This window comes from Halyomorpha halys, unplaced genomic scaffold (assembly GCF_000696795.3).
Source record: "Halyomorpha halys isolate HHAL.00 unplaced genomic scaffold, Hhal_1.1 Scaffold1317.1, whole genome shotgun sequence".
NCBI classification, from domain to species: Eukaryota; Metazoa; Arthropoda; class Insecta; order Hemiptera; family Pentatomidae; genus Halyomorpha; species Halyomorpha halys.
The window spans coordinates 506,118-527,456 of record NW_027105103.1 but is presented as its reverse complement, the minus strand read 5'-3'; the positions used below and the strand labels follow the sequence as shown (position 1 = coordinate 527,456).

At 29.6% G+C, this 21,339-nt stretch overlaps 1 protein-coding gene across 1 annotated transcript in view; it reads right to left on the bottom strand.

Annotated features, from left to right (window-relative positions):
* The window catches only part of LOC106689279 (ankyrin-3), a 231,288-nt gene that overhangs the window by 8,558 nt on the left and 201,391 nt on the right, over nucleotides 1-21,339 (bottom strand). Inside the window, exons 26-36 of the mRNA XM_067048478.1 lie at nucleotides 20,475-20,501; nucleotides 16,024-16,213; nucleotides 14,680-14,815; nucleotides 14,317-14,499; nucleotides 13,304-13,430; nucleotides 11,897-12,079; nucleotides 10,939-11,102; nucleotides 9,757-9,799; nucleotides 5,919-6,805; nucleotides 3,710-3,836; nucleotides 738-806 (exon numbers count right to left, since the gene is read on the bottom strand). Of these exons, the coding sequence (XP_066904579.1) occupies nucleotides 738-806; nucleotides 3,710-3,836; nucleotides 5,919-6,805; nucleotides 9,757-9,799; nucleotides 10,939-11,102; nucleotides 11,897-12,079; nucleotides 13,304-13,430; nucleotides 14,317-14,499; nucleotides 14,680-14,815; nucleotides 16,024-16,213; nucleotides 20,475-20,501 (2,136 nt within the window). The remainder of the gene's footprint in view (nucleotides 1-737; nucleotides 807-3,709; nucleotides 3,837-5,918; nucleotides 6,806-9,756; nucleotides 9,800-10,938; nucleotides 11,103-11,896; nucleotides 12,080-13,303; nucleotides 13,431-14,316; nucleotides 14,500-14,679; nucleotides 14,816-16,023; nucleotides 16,214-20,474; nucleotides 20,502-21,339) is intronic.

Sequence of the window (21,339 nt, the reverse complement as noted above, 5' to 3'; positions counted from 1 at the left end):
CCAACCTAGAAGCTAAAAAACTTTATCTCCCGAAATTATGTTTAAGTGTCTCCACTGCAGACAACATTCAAAATTCAGGTCCTCCAATGATGCAATTTTGGACAATTATATTTCCATGGTGTCACATTAGCACCCATATAATTTAGATAAACAAACCTGGTGAATAGTTTAATGAGTGCTTGAGACAAATCATTTTTTAAAATATTTTAGTAAAAGTTGTTTGATTCTCGGAAGGACAGCCTTCAAGCTGAGCCTCCATCAGGTTACCCTTCAGGGATGGATGATGCTCAATTACATAAGTGAATATAATTCTTAGAAATGGAGTATGTTAGTATCTTCTTCCACCATCCTTGCAGCTCTGATTTTGCACCATTTGACTAAGGTCTTCTCCTGTGAATGATGAATTTTTGAAAGATTGGCATTTCAAAAATTATGTGAATATCTAATTGGGTATAAGGAGTTTTTCGCCTTGAAAATCTAGCACTAGTATCACCACCCAATTCAACTTCTGCCAGAAAGGTAGTTTAAAGTAATAGACAATGAGGGACTACATTTTGAAGAATAGTTTGAATATGCAGATTTTAAATTTAAATAATTAAATTAATAAATAAGTCTTATTTTATATACAAAAATTTTTGTAATGACCTGATATAATATTGGATTACACTCTCCACTTTGAATTAAGTAATAGTAAATTAGAAGTGTAACTATCATATACCATTAATGACCTTCTATACCTTGTGTTTCTTTAGAGAAATCAGCAGGACTGGGAGGCGGAGTTTTGACAACCATGGGTGACAATATCTCTGAAACAAGAATTATTGAATCTTTATTGATACAATGCTTTTTATTTATTATTTTATACTTTATATAGATAGTCATAAAGGTAAGTTATTGAAAATTTTCAAAATAAATATTGATTCTTGCATTATTTATAAATATTAACTCACTGTAAAAAAAAAAAAAAAAAATCTGGTGAGATAAATCCATCTCACAACTTTCACTTACTACCCTACTTTGAGTTGAGTTAATCCTTGCTAGTTTCAGAACAGATATTTTCATATTATTCACTGAAGCAATTTTTGCATTTTTTTTTTTTTTTTTTTTTGCCAAAACATTTTTTTTTTTTTTGGATTCCAATACTGCCTAACCATGGCTGGGGATCAAGTCATAGCGGATAATTAAATAGTAAAAAAAAAAAATAAATTGATTGATAATCGTGGAATTAGATGGTAGTAGTATCTACTACCATCGAATACTATTTTTTACTATTCAATTATCAGTTATCAATTTTTTATCATTTATGATTCAATTTAATATTTTGTATAATTCCAAATTTGTTTGTATATAATTCCTTTTCAATTTAATGTTTCTCTAAATGTTGTTATTATCTCTTTTGTTCTATAGCTCTGATGAAGACCTGAAACTCAGGTCGAAACGTCGGCATAAAAATAAATAAATATGCCTTTGTTTATTTATGTTGTTCATTGCTGGCCGCACCCCCCGACAAACTTCTCCAATCATTAATCTACGGTCAACTATCTACACCTCATTAAAAATATAATAGTTTACTTAAATATACATCTCCATATAAATCTGCTCTTAACCATTTATTTAATGCTAAATTGTTATTGAATCAATATTAAAAATACTAGAAAAGATTTTATGGAGTTGGCCTGTCAACTAAAATGCTTAAATCTTAATGAAGTAAAAAAAAAAAAAAAAATGCAAATTTGTTGCTGTCACATCCCTGACATACACCTGACCTAAATATGTAATTTCAGTTTCAAATACTTTTTTTTTTTTTTTTTACTACGCCAAAGGAGGCATTTCTGCCATTTTGTTTCGTACAGCCCAGTAAAGTTTAGCTCTGCTGATGTAACTCCTGTCTGTAGTCAAGTCCGCCATTGCCGCACATGCAAATATGTGATCGCCAGACATCTCACCAACTCCACACAGGACACAGTCTGAAGATTCAATCACTCCTATTCTCTTCAGGTAGTGCCGCAAATAGTCATGTCCAGTAGCCAACCTGAAGCATGCCACTGACACCGCTCTTGGTAAAGTCAATGGAGGGCGCCTCTTAGGATCTAGTAATGCCGCCCAGTTCTTGCCCCCACATTCTTCTCTACTCCTTTCCTCTGCTCTTTCAGTGATGGCACTTCGGGCCATTTCTTTTGCCATGTCCATGGTGATAGGGAGAAGCGGCTGTGGTTGGCTAGCCCCTAACCATGCAAGTCGATCCGCCTCCTCATACCCAGGTATACCGCAATGGGCTGGAATCCACTGCATTACCAATACTTTAAGCATTCTATGGATTTCCAGCATGTGAGAATTCTAGCGTTAGTTGAGGGACGTTCAGACGCTGTTGCCAGCAGTGCTGCCCTAGAATCCGACAGCAGAACTATCTTATTTGCGCAGGTGTGAGTAATCTTTTCTAGAGCTAAAGTAATTGCACCTACCTCTCCATCAAAATTGGTAGCGTTTGCTCCAGCAGGTGCTGACAGTTGGAACAGGCTACTATAGACACCTGCACCCGCATTTTTATTTGCCTCTGTAGCTGACCCGTCGGTGTATATATGGATCCATTCAGGCTCAGGTTAGCGCTCGGCTATAGTGGCCAATGCCACAGTCCTTAGTTCTTCCGCTGGGGTCATGGATTTGTTGATGGGCATTATTAGCTTCAGCACTATAGCATATGGACATGTCCAAACGCTTTGTTTAGTCAAGTCAGGCAGAGGCTCTCTTATCTCAAAGTTCAGGCCTAGGCTTGTGATAATGGATTTTGTTGCCTTAATAAATGTTAGCTGCGTTTTTAGTCGCCTAGTATTACCAAGAGTGCTGGCCCAGTAATCACTACCATTCCTAAGCACGCGCTCGTAAAGGATGACGGCATTTATTTTTCGCCTATCTTTTTGTTTTTGAGCTAGGCAATTTACTCAGAAACGAAGACCATTTTGCAAGCCTTGGTTATTTGAACTCGGGGGACCTCAAAACATTTGTTTCTGTCAAAAACTAAAATTCGGAATTTTTCATTTCGGTATTTATTAAATACTTTCCCATACTATACATTTCATATATAGGTAAGTGAGAGTAAAAAAGCAAGTAAAACTTGATAATATTTTCTTATTGTTCTCATATTCTTAATCAGTGATACAATATTGTTTTTAATTAGTGAACTGTTCTTTATTAACATAAATTTAGAAAAAGATTCATTCTAGTTCCATGACTCAATTACTAACAATAATGCTCCACTATGTATCATAAATTAAATTAAAGCATTTTCCATTAGATGTAATGTAGAAGAACCTCTCTGAGGTACAATCAGTTAATTAAATAATTCATACATTAAAGAATCAGATATAGTTAAGACTATTGATATTATCATTCATTTCTTTTTTTAAATTTTACTTCTTATTTGAACTTCAAAAAAATAATTAAATGTACTTGTACATGAAAAGTACAGTATTCTAGAATACTGTACATGAAAAGTACAGTATTCTAGAATAAAATTTTAATTACTAATCTAAAAAATCAAAAATTAATTAGTTACTAATGAACCGACTAAATTCTTAAACTAAATTAACCAAATAAATTCATTATTAAGAAGGATAAGATTAACAAATGAGCCTATAAAACACTTGATAAATAACATGCGATTCGATTTATAATGTATATTAAATTACTAGCTACAAACTACAAATATTACCATGATGAGGCTTCACAACTCCCTTTTCTATTCTATCCAGTCCTTGACTAACTTCCTCGAACAATTCCGAATCCCTCCTGTAATCCGCTTGATATTGATCCTCAGTTTTCTTTTCACTTTCTTTTTCCTAAAATATATTTAATTAAATTAGAATGTTATAAATATCTAACATTTTAGTGAAGATTACAGAGGCTCTATTGTGCTTTAGTGAAGTTCAAATTTGATTTAGACCTAAGGATTCTTATAAATTTGTTTATTGCTATTTTTATATTTAAGTGGGTTGTTTAATTTTTGTTTGCTATTATATACTTTATATAATTTATTATATTATACTATATACTTTCCTTTTTGTTACATAATAATTGAAGAACAATTGATTATTTTTATGGTAGTCAGTACTTCCATTTTCATAATTATCGATTCTTACTTCAACTCACCACATTCAGAGGAAATAACACCGAGGTGTTAATAATAATTGTTTGACCTCAAATACTTTACCGCTATGAAACTTGGTCATTCAATAAAATCAATAAGCAGGTTTGGTTGTCATTTAGAAAAATATATTTTTTTATTAATAAAATTAAATCAATTGTTTTCATTTTGCAGTACATTAAGAGAAGCTGGAGACCAGAGTAGTATGCAGACAGCCAGGAAGGATCAGGGTGAAAGAGGATTTCTAGCAAGATGGTCGGTGAAGAGACACTGACCAGGTACATTATTAAATTTTAGGAGAGATTGTTTATTATTAACACTAAATAAACAGAGATAAGGAACAAAAGAGGTAATATAATAATGATATATTTTTTGGGAAGAGGTTTGGGCTCTGCAACCTAAATATAATATCACCATCACCAGCAAAGCGGACCCTCCCCGCTCAACATAGTATCAACACGCACTTGGCACCTTCGACTATACACACACAGTGCACAATAGAATCAATACCTTAAAATACCCCTGGTAGTAAAAGGATGCATAACATCAACCTACATATTTTCCATGTACCTTAATTTCCTTTTCCTTATTAATGGAGGGTGCGAAAAAAAAAAAAAAGAGGTAACATGGTGGTAAAATGTTGTGTTCTGGTTGATTGGTTGTTTTGATTTTATACACATACATCTACAGTATTGTAACTTAGGTAATGTCTTCTTTATTCTAATTAGGACAACAAAAATAAAATAGTTTTAATTTAAGAAAGCTATTCATGAATAATCCAAGATAGATCAACGATGTTTTGTAAGAAATGATGAAGAGAGAAGTGGGAAGTGCTCCTTAATTAAAAATTTATTAGGATATATATCCAAAAGCATGAAATTTAAAAAAATTGAAGTCATGTTGTCATTTTATCCTAATACTTAAATAAAGGCTTATTTATACAAATACGGGATGTTTTAGGATCAATGGGTCTCAGGCAAGCACTCTTCATTTGCTAAAAATATAAATCCTCTTGAGCAGAATCCAATCCCTCAGTGTTTGTAAGATATTGCTTATTTTGTATTTTATAGGTGATTTTTATTTTCTGTCTCATTTCCACAGCACCCAGATTTGGGTTCCTTAATTTCACTTGATTGTTTATATATTTATCCCTTCAGTGTCTTCTACACTTAAATCTAGGTTTCTAGTAGCCCATTTTATATTATAGTTTTATATTGTAATTTCATTCTGCTGGATATTTTAAATTGCAACAAAATTAAAGCTGTTCATTATGAATAAATGAAGATGTTGGGTGCTAATATGGCAAAAAAAAAGAAGAAAATTCTGGGTAGAGTTTTTTACAAACAAGAGAATTTCAAAATATGTATCTAAAATTTACTCTTTCCAGATTTCTCCCGAAAAGTGTTTTATTTATTTTAAATTCATTAACTTTCCTCTTGAAAGCAATCTAATGAACCTTTGGCAACAACTGTTAATGTTTAAAATATTGTTTAAATACAGGAAATGAATTGCTTTATCCAATGGTGTGTTTGAAATTTCTGCAGACCGATTTCCGGGGAAATTTGGAATAAATAAAAAGTGAACATCTTTAAAATGGTGCAAAATGGGACCCTGCTCAAGAAGAACTATTTCGTTTCAAAGGAGGTGTGGAATAACCTGTCCAGTGGCCCACCTGTTCTAATATACTCTGTCTAAGAAGATATCATAAAAAAAATAAAAAATATGAATCAATATCTTTAATCTTGTAAAATAAATATTGGTCATTTTTAGAACTTACCTTAAGCCTGTCAGAGGCAGGGAGTTTATCTCCAGGTTTTTTCATAGAAAGACCCTTTTCAAATGATCGCCTCTTCTCTTGGAAAGACAACTGCTCTTCTTCAACAGGTTCTGAAGCCTTTTCAACTTTATCCTCTGCCTTCTGCTCTTCAGCAATGAATATTTGGCTAACATCTGCTTGTGTCAGTGATATACTCTTTGGTGTAATACCCAACTCAAATGATTTCCTTTTTTCATCAAAGGAAAGGTGTGCAGGTTCAGGAGACACAGCTTTTTCCTCAGCAGTTTCTTTTTCTGGTAAATCTTCTGAAGATTTCTTATCTTTTTTTCTCATTAAAGGTTTTGTTTCTTTCAATACAACTTTTTTCTTCTCTTCTATTTCTTGTGACAATCTTTTTTCGATTTCTTTCCTTCTTTCAGATACACTCTTTTTCATTTCTTCTTCCTCAGTCTCCTTTTCTTCTTTTGATTTTTCTTCAACCAAAGTTTCTTCTTTTATTTTTTCTGTAAGTACTTTTTCTTCTGTTCTTTCCTCAATAACTTTTTCTTTTTCAGTTTTCTCTTCTACTTTATATTTTTCTCCTTTTGTTTTTTCTTCTTTGATGTTTTCTTCTTTTGCTTTTTCTTCTTTTGTTTTTTCTACTTTTGCTTTTTCTTCTTTAACTTTTTCTTCTTTTGCTTTTTCTTCTTTTGCTTTTTCTTCTTTTGCTTTTTCTTCTTTTGCTTTTTCTTGTTTACTGTTATCTTCTTTATTTTTTCCTTCCTTGATTTTTTCCTTAGTTTTTTCTTCTATTACTTGATGTTCTATCAATTTATCTTTTATTGTTTTCTCTTCGATTACTTTTTCTTCAGCAGTATATTTCTTTTCATCGTCATCTTTTTCTAACCCTAGAAAATGTATTTATACATATTCAATAACATATAAAAAATTGAATAAATTATAATTCATATTATATATCAATTATTTAACCAATCATATAACCAATCATTTTAAGATGCAGTTTGGAATTAATGCTCAGTCGAATGCAGCTAATCTGTGAGAAATACCTGGTTTTTTTAATGTCCAAGGACAAGATTTTTTTTTAAAAGGGCAGTAGCTTTAGTAACCCCTTAACTCCACATCCCTAACACAAGGATAGAGTTAAAATATCCCCCAGAACATTGTTGACATTAGATCAAGGCGTTTCAATCGCCTGGATGAGTTCCACTTGATTATATAAGTACTTTGGGTTTCCTAAATTTAATATTTGTTGTATTTATCTATAAAAGTCATAGACTTACGTTGCTACCTCTAATAATATATTTCTTGTTATTTCTTATTTAATATGTTAGATGAACTGCGCCCTATTATGCCCCCTAAATATTTTTCATGTGATTATGAAAAAAATTGATTTTTAAATGCAAATACAACCATTTTCAAGTGAAAAGTTTTTCAATTTATTGATTAAATTTAAGCAGAAATTTCATTTTTAATTTTAGAAGTGAGTCATGTACGGATGTATCAGAATTTTTATTGTGCCTGGCCTAGAGTTAATTAAATTTTCTAATAATCTAAAATTACACACATACTTTGATAATCAGTACTGTATGCTAAGAGTATGAAAGTTTAAAAAATTCAAATGAAACTGAAAATAGGCCAGAATCTGAATCAGAAATTCTTTTAGGTTTAATATTTATCTACAGAAAATAAATATTTTTGTTAATTTATGAATGATTGAGAAGCTCCTGTGGGAAAATAATTAAGTCTAAAATAATTTTTTTTCTTTTTTCTTCCAAAAGCCATACTATAATATAACCAGTTGGGAAATGATATGCCATGAAGTATTTTTAGATTAGTTTTGACCAATTTTAACACTTTGCAACAAAAGCTTCTAATCATATTAAATTGTATTCCCTTAACCGTTTTACGATGGCAAACTACTGGAACAATATTCACAAACGTGGTTCCAATGGAAGGACTACTTCAAACGAAGGACACGGGGAACTGTGCCCTAAGGACACAGCTTTTATAATTTAGTCTTAATTGGTTGGAGACCAATACGCTTCGCAATGTGTATTTTTATTTATTGTAATAGAAGGTCAAGCTGTAAATATTAAATGTAATAAAATAGATTTAGGAAAGTTTTATAAATATTGTTTTAGTCTGAGTTTATGGCTAAAATTTGTTAGTCTCACAATTGGTAAATATTAAAATTATGTAGTTCTGTGATTTTATAAGGAGTTTTTTGTTTGAATGTATGTATATAATTTATTAGTTTTGTGATTGCTGAATATTAAAATTATAAGAATTATTAAGGAATATAAAATTAATTACTTTGTTAGGTAGGTTTAAAATATATTTTTTCTTTTAAATTTTTAAATAAAATTAGTTAATTTCTTAATTTTTAAATAGCCTATGTAGATTTTTAAATTTGCCAGGGTCATTTCCAAAGTCATGAATTAAAAAGGAAAATTATAAATGAAATAAATATAACATTGGCGAGTATTTATTGACCATAGATTTAATACACGGAGATGGTCGAGGTGCTAGTAGTGGGGGTGTTAGGCCGGTTCTGGCACAGTACAATGATCATTTTTGGACTTTGGACCCTACCTTAACCACTGGTCACATGACCCATGGTGGGAAATTTGAATTTAAAGTTTTACTTTGACCTAACCTTAAACAATCACATGATCATTAGGCAACTAATCAGAAGCTAGCATTTGATCAAGACCCATGGTGGGGGAAATTAAATTCAAATTTAGTTCATCATAACTGCAACTACTCACATGATCAGTCACATGACCACTATGCCACACCCTCTTTTTAGTCACATGACCATTAGGCCTTGCCCTGTTTTTATGTTGTCACATGACTATCATAGACAGTGTGTAGAACACTAATATGTGAAATTAATTTTGTTTTATCCCATGTTTTACCCAACTTATCGGGGTTAAATACAAGTAAGATAATAATCATAATGAATAAAAAACAGTTTAACAAGAAAGTAAGAAGACACTTATATTATTTGTTATCTTCTTATTTTCTTACTACAAGATTTTGTTATTCTTTAAGATAATGATCTTATTTATACTTAGCCATGATGAGGGCCAGCAATGCAGGCTATTACATTAGCTAAAATAATATTAGTTTCAATTTTTAGTGCTGCTCACTCCACTGACCACATTCCCCACCATTTTTTCCTAGTAAATACAATATTATTTTATTGAATACAAGAAAATAATAAATTTCAGAAATCCTATGGAAATGAAAAACTGAATTATATATTTGATTAGTTGATTTTTTATGTATAAATAACATTATTAAGTACATAATATAATAAAGTAATGATAGAACATGACATTAAAAAAACAAAAAAACAAAAAAAAACACAAAGAATTATCTAAATTTGTTTAGTGACTCAAATAAAAGGGAGCTTTAAAAGGCATTGAAAGTATTCAACAGTGGAGAGTAGTTCGGGTTCTCAAGGTCACCATCCCATTGGCAAGGGTTTCCACCAGACCATCAAGGGATTAGAGAAGATTTTGCCTTTTTTTACGAAACGACCAGAAAGGACAACGCGAATATCATTTTCAATTCATCCTCACACCTTCCACCTTCCTTCTACTCCAATACTCTTTCATCCTCCTGGACTGTTCCTTCCGCTCACCCTCAGTCCATTTTCTCCCTAGTCTTTCCTTTCTTTCACACAAGATTATTATTTATCCTATTTGATTATTTTTAAAAATTAAAAAAAATATAGCCACTATTGCTTTGACAACATACAATCTTATAAAATCTACAGTAAACATAATATATTATAGTATGCTAAGCTAAATATAAAATAATAACCTCATACCTGCTTTCTTCAGTTCTTGGCTTTCTATTATCACAGTTGATTCCTGCAAAAAAGGCAATGACATTTATATTAAAAGGCAGGACTAATCAAAAAGTTAGAATATTATCCATAAAACATATTTATAATATATATTTATAAAGCTACAACATACATATTAAACAACATTTTGTATCTCGTTTGTTCAGCCCTGAGGAAGACCTGCATTTTGGATAAAAACAAAAGGTTTCAATAAATATTTTTTACGATTTTGAGTTCAATTCTGATCGCCACCTGAACCACTTTATCCTTCAATTCTATACTGTCTAAATTATGAAATTATAAATTTACATTATAATCTAAATCTAGTTTAATCAAAACATCATTTTGAAGTGTCAGAAAAAGTAATGATTAATTGATAAGTTGTAAAATCTTTTTACTCGTTAAGTAGTTTTATTCTAAAACTGCATACTCATTAATTGTTAAATGCCTTTTACACTTAATTTGGGCATGTGAGTAATTTTGTGAGCCCAAGTATAAAATACTTAAGTGGGATATTTATAATGCTGTACTGCCTCAGTAAATTTTATTAGGCATCATAAAATTTTGCCATCAGTTATTTAATAGCAAATCTTTCTGTTACTATTTTAGTGTAATTCCATTTTCAAGCACTGAATAAATTTCCTTTGAAACCATAAATTCCACAAATCCTTGTCAAATGTATTATTTTTACTATTCATAAATGTATTATTAGAATAAATGAAGATTACCATAGAATCTTCTGATCCACTAAAAGCTGCCCTCCTATACTAGCATCTCTCGATGAAATTTTTAAGCCCAAAAGTACTACTAAGCACAAAATTCACCCATTCAGGGATTCATCTCCTTAGGTGGCTTATTCTGAAGTATCAGATAAATAAGACTCTAAGAGGAGCATATTGTAGGGAGGGGACGGGGGAGGGGAATGAGGTTTATTAAAGTTATAGATAAACCCTTGATGCCAAACTTTATCAAACACCTGCTTTAGGTCCAGAAAGAAAACAGTAGATTTTCATTTTTTAATTTCTTTCACAATTGGAACAGGAATTCTATATACCTAATCAATGGTTTTGAGATAACAAGTAATACAAATTTAATGAAGATATAATTTTTATTACACTATCCTGTGAAAACTTATATTACTAAATTTAAAAAAAATCTAAATACCTTAAAACTTTTATCTATAGTGGCTCTTCTAAATATATTATGAGAAGTAGTATAAGAAGGACTGAGTTCTTCACTGAGAACTGCGGATTCGTCAGTATTGAAAATTGCTTGTGGAAGAATGTCATCTCGACCTATCCTACGAAGGGCTTCTTCTAATTGTGTTCCTGAAATATTATAAAAAAGACTTAAATCTTAATTATATATATCAGAGTAATGGATAATTACATTAGTTTCTAATAGGTAATTTCATTTAAAGTAATAGCAAGGGTTTGGGAGAAATTTTTATAGTTATAAAGGGAATACCTATTACTCAAACACTGACATGCAGATTTCAAAAGACTGTGATAGCCGAGCATATTAGGCCAAGGGTCTCAATGTAGGCTCGATTTCCTCGTAGGTCAGTAAATATTTGTTTTGCGGTGGTCCAACAATATAAATCTTGACTTTCCCACTTTGGCAAGAATAGGTTAGTGATTTGTATGTTAACCACTTTGTGAGCTTGAAATGGCCAAATAAAAAAAGGGAGGGTTACCCTCTTGTTGTCTACCTTTAGACACCATCAAGGATTGGTAAAAAGGAACTGTTCCCAGAATAGCTCTCCCACCAATAGCAGTGTCAGAAAAGATTCCAACTATGCCATTTAAAAGTACAAATATGTTTTACCAGCCAAATCCATGTTCTTATTTAATGAATAATTTTAAATAAAATTAATGAATTAAGGGATTGTAAGCAAAGCTCTGAGTTTTTAACAGAAAAATTAATTTCATTTTAACCTTTTGAGGATTGAAACTGGGATAAAGTAAAAAAGAAGAACATAAATACACCAAATAGACTAATGAAATGACAACTTTGTACCTAAAAATTACCATTTCACTCCATATAAAAGAGATGGAAATGACTCAGATATCATTTAAAAGCATTATGAAATATTCATAAATTTCTTAAAGATCATACGCACCTGTTGATTTGTTCCCCTGAAGCCATAACCTTAACATTGCTAGACCTTGGTGTTCAACACTACTTTCGCAGAGTTCACTCTTGATATTATTAACTTCTGAAGGACTCACATCTAATTCAGATGCAAGTTTTACCCAGTCTTCACCAAGGAGATTGCTGATATCAGATAACCTCTGAAGGCCACCTGGGTTAAAATAGGACATAATTATTGAAATCAAAGTAGCTCAAGTTCACAGATTAAAACAAAAATAGGAATTTTATAAACCTAAACAATTGTTTAGTTAGGAATGAAAATTATGAAAACCATGAGTGACAATAAATCAAAAATCCTAAATTTAATGGACACTTTTTTAAGGACATACTGAGAATGACAGAAGGGAAAGGTAACATGAATTGTTTATTTCTAATAATAAGGGAAGATTGTGTTAGTCCAACCAATGAAGACTTGGGGTCCAGGGGAAGGAGGGAGGAGGAAGAGGAGATGTATATAGGCAATGATTAGTGGTACTATCAGAATTGAACTTTTGGGGTTGCTAAGCTTTTATTATTATTCCACTCAGAACTCTTCTAAACTGGGCATATTCTGATTTCATTCTAACACACTTAAAAATTTATTTGGCAGTTAAACAAAAATACAATCATTTGAAAAAAAGTAAATTTTAGATTAATTTAGTTAAGTAATAGTTAATTTTGCATGAAAACTTTTAATAAATATTTCATCAAAAAGATTAATTTATTATTAAGTAAAAATAGTTTATTATAGTTCAGTCTAGGAGATGATGGCTGGAAGGCAGTACACCACGTAAACATTGGTATGGATTAAACAGTAAGTAAATATTTTGGTGAATTAAATTTTGGCGAATACCCGTCATTCCTCAAACCTCATTCCCAGGATTAACTTATCAACAATATATTTATGAAACCTCTCAAGTATGTATTTATCGAATTATATTAGTATAACTTAAAAAACAAATGTTTTTTATTAAATTTATCCAGAACACTGATTTTTTTTTTTTTTTTGTTGTAATAAGTCAATGATAGTATAATACAAAAATTGAGAAGGATAGAAATTATTATTAAAAGTTACAAATACAGGTTTATTTTAGCTACGTTAAATTGATTTTGTAATAATAGCCTGCAAATTTTAATAAATCAATGTGAGGTTGCAATACTAAGATAAAGATTGTCCTTAATGATGGCCAGATTGGCTGAAACGTTGGACATGAAATATGTTTGAATAAAGAAGGTGGAGACTATTTAGATAATTTTTATTGCTATTGATGAAGCTACAAGTCTAGAAAAAGATAATAAAAATATATACATTGTTTATTTTATTACTAACTGAGTTCCCTTCTGGATTATTTCAAATATACATTTTTTAAGACTTCTTAAAAACTAAATTACTCACTTGTGTGGGTAATGTAGGAGTGCTTATGTGTTTCAGTCTCAGGAAGATCTGGTTCTGGTATAATATCTTCTGGGAGTACAATATTTAATATACAAATAGGTTGCTGAGGTACGTCACCTTTAGCTACCTGCATTTTTCAAGTAAAATATAAGAATATTTAAGTAATCTATAAAAGTTTGCATTTTATAAAATAAAAATTCTGGAATATAATAATAATAATAATTATATATATACACATTTTGATAAAGTTTGCCACAAATTAATTTTAGACTTTAAGTATTAATTTGGAATAGAAAATTTAACATATCTAGAGAGGATGGTACAGAGCACACATCACACAGCTTTCATTTACTACCCAAGATAGAGTTGAAATTAATTCTTGATCGTTATAGAACCAGATTCTATATTCTTCATAGTGGTAATACTTTCCTAAACTAATTTTTCAAATGAGTCTTTCAGTTGACAGTTTGACTAACTTTGATTTCAAGCTTTTAGAAAAGTACTTTTAATAATAGTTCTCATTTCAAACTTTTAACATTTTTCTTTTACAAAAGAATGGCAGAAATATAAAAATAAAACAGTTTACTACAATTTACATTCTACTGTAAGCCATTTATTCAATGTTCAATCGCTATATAGAACGAAATTGAAAATACTAAGAATGGTTTTATGGAGTCAGCCATCTTGTCAACTCAAAATCTCAAATATACATAGGTTAAGTGAAATTAAAAACTATTTTAACATGAAAATATTAATTAGACTGTACGCACATGTCAGATCTAACCAATAAATAAAAAAAAGCAGCTTTCATAGAAAAACAGCAAGAATTTTTATACCAATGAAGTGATTTTCCTTGACAAAAATAAGAACAGCAACATATAATAGGAAATCTTTTGAGAGACTGAGATATAATAATGCAAAAAAAGAATAAAATCTAGATAATAGGGTTATCTAAGAATAAAATCTGGATAATAACTGTGTTTAAATAAATCATCATAGTAATGTGTCCTCACCTTAGGTTCTCGCATGAATATTACCCTCCCCAACGCATCTGCATGGGGATCTTTCACCCTTACTGTGAATGGTAACCTATTTTCCTTAAAGGCCCGGAAGCCAAGTTTTGGTTGATCTCCTGATTTAGTAACGGGGATCAAATTGCCAGCAAATTCAAGATACTGCATTTTACCTTCCAGCACCTAAATCATGAATTTAATTGATATAGGCTTAATAATAAAGATCAATATGTGAAAACAGTAATTTATATATTATAATTATATATAAATACAATTATAAAATAGAAGATTTCTGTTATAAATATTTTTATTAAACAAAATCTTTGATTCTATGAGTATCATTCTTCAATTTTGACCACTTACCTCAACATCCCTGCTTTTAGCAACCTCTGTGAAATGTTCTTGATGTTCCAATGTTTTGTCCTCTTTGTCATCAGTCATACAGAAAACTCTCAGTCTTGCCTCAGTAGTGTCTACTCTTTTTGCAAAAACAACAAACCTAAAAAACAAATCATGAAAAATAATTTTTACTGTGCAGCTTATATTCTTCTAAGAATAACATAATAGATATAGGAATATATCTTATATATTTTCACTCATAAATGTCAAACTGGGGAATAGAAATTTAGAAGGTAAAAGAATAAGTGACATTTAAAATTTCCTTTTTATGGATAAAGTGATTGCATGTTATTAGGTTTGGAAAATAGTTATGTTAAAAAAATAATATAAAGAATGTTTTGTAATTTATGTTCAGGATAGGTATTTAACATGATATAAATGATTACAATTAAGAATTAAAATGTGAAAAAAAAAAAAATTATGAAATAATAATTTCATATTACTTCATTATATGAAAAGTATATCATGCAGATTCCCAGTTTTGGTCACTTTTACTATATGTTCCAAGTTAACTATTTTTTTTTTTTTTTTTCAAAAAACTGCTCTACTCGTAATTAGTAAATGCTTAAAAGGTAAGATAAGCCCAGGCCTGATTCCGAAGGGATGGATTCTCATCAAATTATTTTTGGTGATGTGATCTCTCTTCTAGAGAGAAATTAATGCTGTACCCAAACGCCATCTCAATATTCATTATAAAGTGATTAAAGATAACACACAAGCTAGATTTAAGAGTAAATTTTACTTCAAATTACAAGATAAAAATAATAAATGAAACTAATTTATTTGTTTATTTATGAGCAAAGAACAATACATATATATTATTCTTTATTTTGAAACTAAGAGATAAAATGCTTAACTGAAATTAATTTTTTATTTTCAAGTAAAAAATTAAAAATTTAGTACCAAATTTCAAGTTAGCAAATAAATTATTATTCCACAATAATTTTGTATTATAAAATGTTGACTCTTAATTACAATTATTTATTTAACATAAATGTTTTTTTTAATAATCTTAATTGCTATATTACTTTTTATATCTATGTTTATTATATTTTAATGAAAATAAAAAGAAGATTAAATGATTTACATAATCAAATAGAATTAATAACATAAATAGTATGTAATTGGGATGTCTAATGAAAGAAAACAGCAAATAAAACATTATGTGTTATTGAACAAATTTTTATTTAAATAGTATCCAAGTAGAATACTGTATTACATTATAGTATAACATTATATTATCATGAGATAATGCAAAGTATTCCATAACTATTATACTTCAAAGCTTATTTATAAACGGATACTTACTTAGCCATGAAAGGAACATGGATTGCTTCCCTGTAAAGCTCTGTTGCCATTTTGGTCGCCTCACTAACATTTCTGCAATCCATTAGCCAAAACCTTGCAGAAACTGTGGTGGTAAATGAAACACAGTCGTTTACAAAGGTAAGAGGTGTTGAACCAGTTACATCTTCCCATTGTGCCCTAGTTGTCCCTCCTAAGAACAATTTAATTGCTTCATTAACTAACAATGATACAATGACAATGTTTAGTATGGAAATATGAATCCACAAAGTTATTATCAGACATGAAACTATTTAGTATAAACTCATTATCACATTGGTATTAATAAGGTTTATTTATTAATTAACACATATTAAAAAGAAAAAGTGGCTCTAACAGCTTAGTGCAGCTTTGAAAAATAAGTTATGAGAACCTATATTAAATTTTTATAATATCATAGAGGGTATTTATCAGCTTTCAATCTCAAAGTATAACTATGTATCTTCTTTTTATTAATTTATTTTTGTATTGGTGTCTGTATAACCTCCATTATACTACTGATTTCACAATATAGATTTAGATAAATTTAAAGAGTACATTTTAATGATACTGATTTCCAATCCTGATCCTAAAGGATTAACACCATTATTTTTTTGCCCTATTACCAGCCTGGAGGACCAAGAGCTATGTCATAAATATGGATTGTTCACCTTCACTCAGGTGGACTGCATATTGCTCACATCAATACCAGAAAGACATTAAGAAAATATTCCAGAAAATTGATTACAAGAAAATTGGCATTGGTGGCTAACCCATAGACCAGCATAATGTATCACTGCTAACAAATCGTCAGTTACAAAATGGCAAAGAAGGAAACAAAATAAGAATAAACAAAAACACTATTATTATCATACAGAAGCAGCCCTTAATTAAAGCAGTATTAATATCTGCCATTTCATTTAACTGTCTAACTTATTTAATTATATTCTGATAAGTGTAGAGATAAAGTATCTTTTCATAAATATTACTTTTTAGTAAACAAAAGAATTTTCTACTTCAGTCTCGTATGGTAATTTGTTCAGTGATGAACTATAATTTTCCATTAAAAGTAGAACCTTGAACTAAAACTTGTAAGATTTATGTTTGTATTAAAAATTAAACATTTTATTTCAATGTACCAATGGATGTCGGTGCCAGTGCAGCCTAAAATTTTAAAAGTTTGACTTAGTACTGATAATTTAATTCTGAGCATGGAGATTTGAAACTTTGTCAGTCAGTGAAAGTGTCATACTATTCCTGTCGAAATGAAAACCTTGAAAATAATTAGTTGGTTCATTTTATATTCTTAAGTCCCAATGTAGGCACAAGTATGCACTTACCCTAAGGAAATGGGATAAGAGTGTAAATGACTTTCACTCTTCTAATCTTTAAATCAAATAGCACATGAGAAACACTATACAATATGTTTCCTCTGAATTTCAGGCCAACACTAATATTTTAAATTTATCTACATTTTGTTGAGTTATGCATTTTTTCTGTAAAGTGAAGGGAGTAAAAGAAGAATGTAACGTTACCCAGGTTAAATGAATATTAAAATTAAAATTTTTTCTCCAATCAAAAATGTCTCCTTCTATAGTAAAATAATATTAGAAAATAGAGAACACAGAAATCGCTCCAAATTTTATTAACTACACTCAATTGCTTTAGTAACAGCCAACTCTGCGTGTTATCATAATCAGGAGGGAAAATAACCTCCAACAGACTTTTCTAATGGTGAGCCATTTAAAAAGAAGGCATCTAATTTTCCAGTACACCTCAGCACAATAAGATGACAACTATTTTTATGAAAAAAAGTTAAGGAATTGTTATAAGGCACAGGAATAGGCAGCATAGCACAAAAGAAAAAACTAAAGGAAGCTGAATTCTAATCAGGATGAAGAATAATCAGAAAAAGTTCTGATTTTGAGGTAATACATGTATCAAACGTTATTGCTCGATATATTGATAGGAAAAAGAATTTATCTTCAGCAAATATCATGATCAAAAAGAAATCTCATAATTTTAATGCCAATATTTCTGTATCAGTTAAGAGATGAAAAAAGAGAATTAATATTTAGATATGTATGCAATTTTTATCTGATTTTGTTTAAAGTAATACAATTTTGCACTGTATCTAAGCTCATCAGAGAAGGTTGCGGATATATTTTAAATCCACTTCCTAATTCGTAGAGCATGATTTCAGGGATGTCTGGAAGCATATTAGTTCTCTCCTTTATAGGCTCTCATCTCCTGCTCTAATCCGATACTCACTTCTTGAATGGACCCTGCATGCCTTCTTCTCAGTCTTCTTGCTGCATATAAGACACATAGGTCTTCCTTACAAATCCAATTGAACTATCTTAACATGTGTTCGTCCAATATGTTTCAACTAGGTCGATCTTGAGGTTGGCTCATATAGTAGTATAGATAATCCTGTCTTGCCAGGTCTTCCCCTTGACTTTCTTTTGCTTCAAATTCCAAAGGACTGAATCTGGCTTCTGTGCTTTCAAGTGAGGGCCTGTGATTCGGAAAATTATGAGAGTTTAGGGAAGAACAGCAACCTGTAGACAGCTGTCTTCATTTTCTTGGTAACCTCATTTTGGTTGAGGAAGCCTCAATTGCTGAGCAAAACATCATCCCTGAAGCTCCTATTCATCATCACTCCTTTTCATCAATATATCCTCTTTCTTTGAGACAATTATTTAAAACTTTCAATTTATTTCTAACTCTCATATTTTAAACTTCTAGGTTTAACACCTGAAACACAGCAGTTCCAGGAGTTTTGGGGATATCTAATATCATATGCCATGTCTTATTTTACCACTACAGATTATCCTTCCATTATTCTGACTTCCGTTCCAAAGGGACCTTTAAAATGGCTTAGAGTATACAGATTGTATAAATTAATCAAATTCTAAGAACAATAGAAATTGATGTGAAAAAGTATGTGTTAACACAAGTTTATTTATTAATGAATAATAAGATTAACATTTTATAATTAAATTCTAATAAACTAATGTGTAATAAATGATTTTTTAAATTATATGATGAAATGGGTGAAAGCAGACACCAAGTAGCATAAATCAATAAAAATAAGGCAATAAAGCTAAAAATTTAATGTGAGCAAACATAAATTATTTATTTACTCACAATTTCATTATTATATCAGCAGTCGAACCTAATATTACAGCTATTAATTAAAACTAGATATTATATATTGTAAATAAATATATATTCATCTATACTGAATTATGATAATATAGTATTTAATTATAAGGCTGAAAAAAATAACATTAAAAATCAATAATTTGAAAGCAAAATGCAATAAGAATAAGAATCAAACAGCATTCCATTACTCTTCGTTTCATCATTCAATTTAACAAGCAGATATTTTCTTACCTTTATTAAACCACATGAAACACTAAGATATCCCATTCCAATGATAAAAGAAAAATATTTACAGTAAGCATTACAGGTAATGTTACTATTCCTAAATAAACATTACAAACAGTTAATATTCATGTGCATTCAGGAATAAGAAGCGTAATACTCACAAACTATTTATGCATAAAGTTAGATGGCAAAACAGAATAAAAATAAATGACCTACTGTGAAAGAAGAAACTAAAAAGAAGCAGATAAGAGGGGTATGTAGCAAATAATAAGCGGCTATATGTTTCAGAAAAGATTCTCGCTGTGCATTCCTACTTTTAGATAATTAAAATTTTTCTTCTAATAAACTTAAATAATTAATGGGGGTACACAAGTGTAATTGTAAAGCCCCAATAATAAATATCCCCTTTGGTACACACTTATTTATTTATTTTCTTCTGATAAGTAGAAAATAGTTTCATATTTCATTAATTTTTCTTCTTGTTTTGCGTATTTTTTTTTTCATATGCATATACTGAAATATTTTTGTACCTATACTGGTGTACAAACATATTTAAGTAAGTAAATAGCTAAAATTTAAGTGTATAATATATTAATATAAACAAATATTGTTAACAGAGCTAAATGAAGGTGATTGTGCAAATTAAAAACTCAACCAAGTGATTGTATGCTCTAATTGTTTGTGAAGAAAAAGATCATTGCCTCGAAAAGAAAGGAATTTTTGACAAATTTAAAGGATTTAATATACAAGACAATATGCCAAATTATAATAATGCAGCAGTCTAATTTATAATAACAAAAAAGTTAAATTAAAATAAAAAAATATAACAAAAATATTTAAAACAAAATAAATTCCTTAAAAACCAAAACAAGAAAAAAAAAAAGTTGCAATGTACCGTCAAAAGTCCCATCGGTCAAAACACAAGGACTGAAATTGGTATTTAAAAGGAAAAGAATCAATGAAAATATATATAGAATTAAATAATAGGAAAAATATGTAATATTACAGTATAAAAGAAAGGGGTTTCCCAAGATAGTATTTACCTCTGAGAGATCTTTTCCGAAACACGCCTGCAAGTGAGCAACAGTGCAGCAATAATCAAAAGTGGTCAAGTCAGAGACATTTTAGACATTTTGTTTTTCTATTGGAACTTAACAAAACTTCTGAGGGCTGGGAAATTTTTATTTTATCTTTAATTTTTTTAAAACTTTTTCAAGGCAAATATACATAGTACAAAATAAAAATAAATAATGAGTGAAAAAAATAAACTGTAGTGACGTTTTTTCTTTTGTATTTTTTTTTTGTTCTTAATACGGTAAATTTTGTGTGTTTATGATTGAAACATAAATCTGTAATCATAGATTTTCATAAAGATACGAAATGTCAAACAATCTATTTTTTAATGTATTTATTAAAAGTTAGAAGTACTATCCAAGAATTGAATTAACAAATTTCATTTGTAATTTTTTCATAATTATTATTTTAAAATTTTTGATGTATTTTAGTACAGTGAAAAGATGATTTATTTATTTCAATTATTAAAATGAGTGGCATAAATTACTTAGTATTTAAACCTATAATTTTGGGTTAAAGATATATAATACAGTAAAACCTTGATTGCATTATGTTCATTTCTTTCACCCTCTCTCCCCCTCCTATTTAATTCATCCATCCATTTATCACACAAATAACCATTGAAAAAACAATACAGTTTGTTTTGTTTTTTTGATCTAATTTTAATTACTGCGAAATTAAAATTTCATATAAACTTTAGGTAAAATGGATTATCATATTGATTTACTATTTATCAAATCACATGATATATTATTATTTTTTTGGTTTTATAAAAATTGTTTTTATCACTTGATAGAAAAATACATTTAAAAAAAAAATAAATTAGAACAAACT